This window comes from Calonectris borealis, chromosome 3 (genome assembly GCF_964195595.1).
Source record: "Calonectris borealis chromosome 3, bCalBor7.hap1.2, whole genome shotgun sequence".
NCBI lineage: Eukaryota > Metazoa > Chordata > Aves > Procellariiformes > Procellariidae > Calonectris > Calonectris borealis.
The window spans coordinates 128,126,471-128,134,545 of record NC_134314.1 but is presented as its reverse complement, the minus strand read 5'-3'; the positions used below and the strand labels follow the sequence as shown (position 1 = coordinate 128,134,545).

The 8,075-nt window shown below is 59.6% G+C and overlaps 1 protein-coding gene across 1 annotated transcript; it reads left to right on the top strand.

Moving 5' to 3' along the window:
• Positions 1-279: 279 nt before the first annotated feature.
• Positions 280-5,436, top strand: PAX1 (paired box 1; the record flags this gene model as incomplete). Its single annotated transcript, XM_075147954.1, has 4 exons — positions 280-1,123; positions 2,243-2,385; positions 2,696-2,915; positions 5,345-5,436. Coding segments are annotated over 4 exons (1,299 nt in total), but the record flags the coding sequence as incomplete, so codon positions are not given.
• Positions 5,437-8,075: the final 2,639 nt, after the last annotated feature.

Genomic DNA, 8,075 nt, shown 5'->3' with positions numbered 1-8,075 from the left:
TTCCCCCCTTTCTTTTTTTCCCCCCTTTCTTTTTTTCCCCCCTTTCTTTTTTTCCCCCCTTTCTTTTTTTCCCCCCTTTCTTTTTTCCCCCCCTTTCTTTTCCCCCCCTTCCTTTTTTTCCCCTTTCCTTTTTTCCCCCCTTTCCTTTCCCCCCTTTCCTTTCCCTCCCTTTTCCTTTTCTCCCCTTTTCCTTTTCTTTCTCCCCTTTCCTTTTCCCCATTCTGTTTCCCCCTTTTCTTTCCCCTTTCCCCATTCCCTTTTTCCTCTCCCCCTTTTTCCTCTCCCCCTTTTTCCTCTCCCCCTTTTTCCTTCCCCCTTCCCGTTCCCCTCCCCGCCGGTCCCTGTCCCACGCCCGCTTGCCGGCTGGCCCTGGGCCGGCCGGGCTGCCCGCGGGGGGCCACGACTCGGCGCGGCGGCGCGTCCCCGTCCCTCCCTCCGCCCCCGCCGCCCCGCGGGCCGCCCGCCGGTAACGCGCCCGGCCGGCCCGCTGCAGAGCACACGTACGGGGAGGTGAACCAGCTGGGCGGCGTCTTCGTCAACGGGCGGCCGCTGCCCAACGCCATCCGGCTGCGGATCGTGGAGCTGGCGCAGCTCGGCATCCGGCCCTGCGACATCAGCCGCCAGCTCCGCGTCTCGCACGGCTGCGTCAGCAAGATCCTGGCCCGTTACAACGAGACCGGCTCCATCCTGCCCGGGGCCATCGGCGGCAGCAAGCCGCGGGTCACCACCCCCAACGTGGTCAAGCACATCCGCGACTACAAGCAGGGCGACCCCGGCATCTTCGCCTGGGAGATCCGCGACCGGCTGCTGGCGGACGGCGTCTGCGACAAGTACAACGTGCCCTCGGTCAGCTCCATCAGCCGCATCCTGCGCAACAAGATCGGCAGCCTCTCCCAGCCCGGCCCCTACGACGGCGGCAAGCAGCCGCCCCCCCAGCCCGCCCTGCCCTACAACCACATCTACCAGTACCCCTACCCCAGCCCCATGGCCCCGCCGGCCGCCAAGATGGGGGCCCACCCCGGGGCGCCGGTGGCGGCGGCCCACGTCAGCCTGCCCCGCTCCTGGCCCTCGGCGCACTCCGTCACCAACATCCTGGGCATCCGCACCTTCGTGGAGCAGACGGGTGGGTACCGCGCCCCGGCCCCGCGCCCCCGGGGATCGCCCCTTCCCCTCCCGGGGAGCAGCGTTTTCTCCCCCCCCCCAACCCGGGTTTTTGGTGGGGTTTTTGGGTTTTTTTTGATCGTCGCACCCCGCTCCGGCAGGACGGGGCGGCGGGGCCAGATGCGGCGAGGCTCAGACATCTTGAACTTTTTATGAAAAATGTGGAAAATATTTTCGTAGGGATGATAGATTGCCGACCGCAAATTCGGAGCCCTGAATTTCCCTTTGCAAAGGGGGGGGGGAAAAAAAAAAAAAGGAAGGGAGGTAAAAAGGGGAGAAAACAATCCAGGGGAGAAGCAAAAGGGGCAAAAAAAAAAAAAAAAAAAAAAAAAAGAAAAAGAGGAAGGCAAGCAAGCCACCTCGGAAAACGCGCACGGCGCTTTCCGGGATCGCCCCGAGAAATCGCCCTGGTGTTCTTCAAAACCGAGCCGCGGAGGAGGAATGGAGGAACGCGCTGTGGCCGGGGCTGCGGCCGCCGGGCAGCCGCGGGGGTCGAGGGGAGCGCCGGCAGCCCCCAGCCCCGCCGGCTCCGGGGGGGGACACGGCGAGGGGGGTGCCAGTCCTTTTATCCTTCCAAAAGCCCGAGTAAATCAACCGCATGCGTTTCCCTCCGTGCAATCATTTATCTTTAAAATTCCGATGTCACTTTTATAAATCTCCTTCGTCCGAAGAGAAATTGGGCCTCCTAAATTATCGGGAGCGTGGAAGTGACGGGGTGGGGGGGGGCGCGGAGAGCCGGGCAGAGGGACTGGGTTTGGTGGGGGGCCACAACCTCTCCCCGCGGTGGGGTACCAAACCACGGCACACCTAATTTCGGCCGTCAGGACCGAGCCTTTCCCGGGCCGCCCCGGTGTCGAGGGCGAGGGCTGCGTCCCCGGGATGCTGGCGGGGAGCGGGAGGCGAGGCGGATCTGTGTGCCCCCCCATCGGGTTTATACGAAGAGGCACTTGCAAACCCGGGCTTTCCCCTCGTTTCACCCCAATCCCTGCTCCGGGGGACAAAACCTGCTCGGGCCGGGCCGGATCCGGGTCCGGGGGGGAGAGGGCTAACGCTAACGGGGCGGCCGCGCTCTCCTCCCCAGGGGCTCTGGCTGGCACAGAGGGGTCTGCCTACCCCCCCAAAATGGAAGACTGGCCCAGCGTGAACAGGACGGCCTTCCCCGCGGCCCAGGCGGTCAACGGCATCGACAAGGCTGCCATGGAAGGAGATATCAAATACCCTCAGGTAACTGCTATGGGGGGCGGAAGGGGGGACGGGGGGGGCAGGAAGGGACAAGGGAAGGGGACAGGAGGGGACAAGGGGGGGACAAGAGGAGACAAGGGAAGGGGGCAAGAGGGGACAAGGGAGAGGGGCAGGAGGGGACAAGGCGTGTGGGGGGGCGATGTCCCGTTGCTCCCACTCCCCCTCCGCCGGACCCCCATCTCCCCGACGGGGGAACCCCGACACCCAGAGCCGGGCGGGTTGTTCCGAGCCCCGGCCCCGCACAGCGATGCTTCCCCGCGTACCCTCCGTCTCTCTTTGTGCCTGTCCCCAGCCCGCCCCGGGGCTCTCCTCGGTGGGCAGCTTCCTCCCGGCCTGCGCCTACCCCCCCTCCAATCAGCACGGCGTCTACCCCGGGCCGGCCGGCGGCTACATCCCCCCGGGCCACCCCTGGCAGCCCCAGGGCAGCCCCTTGGCCCACCACGGGCCCGGCGTGGCGGTCCACGGCGGCGACCTGGCCACGGCGATGGCGTTCAAGCAGCCCGGGAGGGAAGGTGAGCCGGTGGGGGGGGGTACCCACACCGGAGCGGGGGGCGGCTGGACCGGGCGGGGGCGGCGCGGCAAGCGGGAGGGGGGCTAAGGGACTCGGTGCGGGTCCCTCCACCTTCAGGCAGAGGTTGCCTCGCTGAATATTTTAAATATCCGTAATATTCCCCCCCACCATAAGGGCCGTCGGACTGGCGGTCCCCGCGGTTTGCCGTGCCGCTGCCCACGCCTCGGGCAGACCCCGCTCCCGCCGGGGGCTGTGAGCTCCCCGGGGCCCCCCGCCGCAGTATTCGATGGGTCCCGGTCCAGCCTTCCCGCCCGGCTTCATCGGGATTGTACACTGGAAATCATTTTTCCTCGTCCTTTGCGCTGGAAATCGCCAGGGAAGCGGGAAGATTTAGGGCGAATCCTCTGCTTTTCGTCCCCCCGGACAGAGACGGTTTTCCTTTCCCGGCGGAATTTGCTTTTCCCCAAGTCCTCGGAGTATTAACAAGGATAGAAAGAGGTGCTAACGGCATCCATCTTAGCGCGGAGCCTTGCAGATCAGGGAGGAAGGCAGAGGTCTCGACTAGGAATTATTAACATTATAAATCCCCCGCCGTGGGGAGCATTTAAAGATAAATTCCCTATGAGAATCACATGGGTTTGATTTCAACGTATATGTTAAAGGCTACTAATTGAGACGTTTCTTTTATCTCCTGCTAATTATTCCGGTTCATTGATGGAAGCTTTATTTCCTCGATAGGCGGTTTCGTTTTAAAAATCCCAACTCATCTGTTCTGGATATAAAAACCCCGTCGATATTTCTCTCCTTTTCCGTGGTATTAGACTTTGTATTCTTTTTCACATTTGCAATTCATTTCCCACTTATTAGTCCATTTCTTTGTTGTCGGGGTGGTGTGGGGTTTTTTTGTTTTGGTTTTTTTTTTTTTTGTTTGGTTTTTTTTTTTTTTTAATACGACCCTTTACCGTTTCTATCTAACTACGGCAACCTGCTGCGAGTTATAACATCAGCTGTCCTGGGGATGAGTTATTGCGAGTTTCAATGGGCGAAAATAGAGAATTGTAAACCAATTCTTTGAAAAAAAATAGAGAAACAGAGCGCGAGAAAACGAGGGAGAGGAAGGAAAGGAAAAGAAAAAGGGAAAGAAAGAAACGGAAAGAGAGAGAGAAAGAAGAAAAGAAGGAAATAAAACGAACGAACGAAGGAGGAAAGATGACCTGTGCGTATTTAGTATATTTTTCGAGGTATTTTAAGTGACTTGTAGCCTGACTTCTCTAACTTGCCAATCTTCAAGCTGTCTCTGCCAAAAGCCCCACAGACTTTTTTTAAACGTTTGTGCTTTTTAGTTTTTGCGGGTTTTTTTTGTGATTTTGTTTTTTTTTCCCCTTTAAAAGCTTTTTTTCTTTTTCGTTTCGTTCGGATCGGTTTTCTGGTTCCTCTACTTATCCGGGACAAACCAAATACCGGATTATCCGGCAAAACGTCCCCCCCCTCGCCCCGAGCAGGGGGCTGGCGGAGGCCGGGCGGCCGCCCGGCGCGGGGGTCGCGGAGCTGGCGGGGTGGGCTGGCGGCCCCGCACCACTCCCGCCGCCTCCTGGCCCCGCGGCCCCGGCCCCCGCATCGGCAGAGGGGGAGAGAGAGGCAGCGGGAGGGGAAAGGGACAGAGAGAGAGAGAGAAGGAAAGACATAAATAAGGAAAGAGAGAGAAAATAAAGACAAACTCAGCCGGGCAGTTTTGCCCCTCCTTTTCCGATTTCACAGCCGTTATTTCCCCAGAAAAATCTTCCTGCTTATCCCAAGCAGTCCCGGGACTTGGCATCCCCTCCCCACACCGAAGGTCTGTGCGTGGACGGTGCGGGGGGATACACGGAGCCTGGCCCAGCCTTGGGCCCTGCACCGTGATGCCTCCCGGGGCCGGCCTGTGCCTGGGATGAGCTGGGCTGGGGAGAAGCTGAAGAGGAGTTTACCCACCGCTGGCACGGTGTGCAGATCCTTTCCCCTTCCCCTTCCCGGCGCTGGTGGCACGGTCCCCTCCCAGGGCACCCCAACCACAGGATTTAAGAAAGCGCGTGGGATGTGTTCTCTGTGTGGCTGGGATGGGTCTGGGTCACCTCCCCAGGCAGATCCAGACCCCCGGCAATGGCAGAGGGTGACTGTCATCATCACGGTCCCTATCACTCGGGGGATGCGTCCCCCCTTTCCGCTCCGTTTCCCCTGGAGAGGTCTGATACACGGAGCCTGGCAGCCCCTCTCTGAAGGGCTGGCTTTCCTGGGGGCAGGCAGATGGGAGCCGGGGGGGGCAGAGCCATTTTTGGGGAGCTGTTGGAAGAGGATCCGTGTGTGTGCAGATGTGGGACATGCCCAGCTGCAGCCACGTGCTTGGAGTCCAGCCTTGTTGTTGTCTTTTTTTTCCCCCCTCTACCCTCCTTGCAGTTGTGGACAGAAAACCTGCCAGCCCCGTGGGGAAATCTCCAGACCCTCTAAATACCATCCATGGACTCTCTATCCCAGCCTCCTCTTCCTAGAGCCATGGAGCAGCAGTCGAGAGACAGTGACTCTTGGAATAAGCACCTGCAAACTGTAACCGAAGCCCAAAGTGCAACCGAACTGTACCCAAAGTGCCACCGCCTCCGGCAGGTGCCTGAGGGGACAAGGAGACAGCCCGGGCGGTGAGAGGTGACATGCTCCCACGGCAAATCCCTGCACAGGAGCGTGATCCAGACGTTCACGCACGCTGCCCGGAGGAACGCTTTACCTCCATCGGATCGGAAAGGGTGACAGAAGAGACTCAGTCTTCCTTCTTTATTTTGTGTTTTCCCCCCCCCCACTTGCTTTCAGTTTTTCTTTCTCCTTCCCATGTCCCTGAAGACCAAGACCGTTGGATGCAGGGCAGCGAATGCCTCCGTCCCCAGCCATTGCTGGAGCGTCCCTGGCTCTGTCCCAGCCCAAGGGAGCACCTTTCCTCCAGGGAGCGGCTTCTGGCTTCCCTACGCTGCAGCCAGAGCAGCCGTGCGATGGAGCCCGCTCCCTCCCAGCCTTCCAGCGCCTCTGCCCCGGAGTGGAAATGGACAAATATGTCACAACATTTTATGATATATTTTTATAATAACAAACCGTAATAAAAAGTGACTACCGGGGGCACATGCCACTGACTTCCTTCCCTCGGGGTCCGGCTGAGCACCACTGCTTCTCCTGGTGTCCCCCAGCCTCAGATGGCATCTGCCGGTTGCCTGTCCGCAGCAGAGACCTGCCAGGGTCTGGAATCGTGCACCCGGGGGCCCTGTGTTGCTGTGAGCGCATTGAAGCCCTGCTTCCCATGCCTAACTGCACGTGCAGATTTGGGGTTCTCCCGCATCGGGGGGGGCTGCGGCCCCGCTGGGTGACTCCTGATGCTATGGGGCTGGCTCTGGGCGCACGAGGGGAGGTGGGCGGCCGCCCCCCAGCCCTGGGCCAGCTCCCACCCACCTCACCTGGCCGCGGGTGAGCGGGGGGCTGGCGGCAGGGCTGCCCACCCACCGGGGTTGGTTATTCCCCTCCTGTCCAGCCGGCTGGGGCGCGTTCAGGACGGGCTCCACTGGGCTTTTGCATTCCCTGGCTCCACCAGCCGCTGCCATTGGCTTCGGTCCCTTCATTGTCTGGAGAAGGGGAAGGTCCTACAGTGGGGCAGGGAGGAAATATCCTGGCAGGAGAATACACGCCTGGCTTTTTGCAGAGAGTGTGTCTTTGTGGGAGGGAGCGAGAAGGATGCCAAATTTGACATCCCACCCCAGGAAATTATTTTGCCTTCAACCTCGGGGTGGCAAAGTTCGGTTTTGCCTCTGCTACTGCAAAGCCTCCAGCTAGAGCTGGTCTTTGCAACCGACTACAAAGCACAGGAGGGAAAGGAGGGAATTTTAAGAGAGTACTGTCCCAGGGCAAGATCTGCCACCAAACTGTCACTGACTACATTTTAAAGGATCCGAGGACGGACGAGTCACCTGAAACAGATGACTAACAGCTCTGGCTAGTCCCCTGCCAGGTTTATCCATTTAAAGCTACATTCGAGTATGTGGCAGAGCAGCTTTGGAAAAGATGACTGACAGCAACACCCTTAAAGCTGGAACGCAGCACGCACGGCCTTTCTGTCCGCCCCGGCACCAGAGGAGCTGGGGAAATACAACCCCTCCCAGGGAAGAGGGGAACGTGGGGACAGCCCGAGCCCCGTCTCTCTTGGACCCTGCTGGTCTGGGAGGTCAGAGGAGCCTTTCACATCCCCAACGCTGAAACCTCACTGCTCAGGAGCCTGAAGAAACTAGTCTATCCTCTGTATAGGGCTGCCAAAAAGCCCTTCTGCTGGGGAGCTGGGAGAAGCTGGTTATCAGTGCTGAGCTCCCGTGCTGCGGAGGGGTCTGGGTAAGTGGGAATGCCCACCACCATGGTGGCAGCCCATCTTACAAAGGCTGAAATAGCCTGAAAATGTTGTGCCGTGTCCCGTAGGTGGCTGTTCTGTTCTGCCAGCCACGTCTAGCCCTGCAGCACCTTCTGGTTCCTAAAGCCTGGACCCTTGGGGTGCTTCAGGGCTGGATGCACCCTAAACCCCCCACCTCCCAACACCCGATGCTCACGTTGTTATTTGCTGTTAGCTGTGATCACAGCACCCTGTTGTGTGGGGACCCAGCTAGGAGCCCTCATCTTCCTCCATCCCCTGCATGGGGGAAGGATGGGGCAGCGCTCCTGCACCCCACGGAGACGGGACTGGGGGCTCTGACAGATGTCTGGGATGAGCGAGACACGAGTGCTGGAGTCGGACAGAGACGTAGCACAGAGTCTGATCCTTTTAATTAGTGTACTGCTGGGATGGTGTGCGAGTGCCTGAGTTATTCCCTTCCAAGACTGTCATGAACCTGCCAAAACCCCGAACAACAACTCGCTGCTTAGCATCCACCACAGCCCCAAGGCGAAGACATCCCTTCGCAAGCGCTTGCCGGGTGCAGGCAGCCGGAGGAGCACCGCAAGCAGGCAAGGCGCCGCATCCCGAGCCCGGGGACCTGGCCTGGGTGCTGAGATCATTTGGGCAATGATGTGATGCATCGTGTGACGTGATGCACCGTGTGATGTGATGCGTTGTGTGACGGGATGCATCATGTGATGGGATGCATCGTGTGATGGCATGCATTGTGTGATG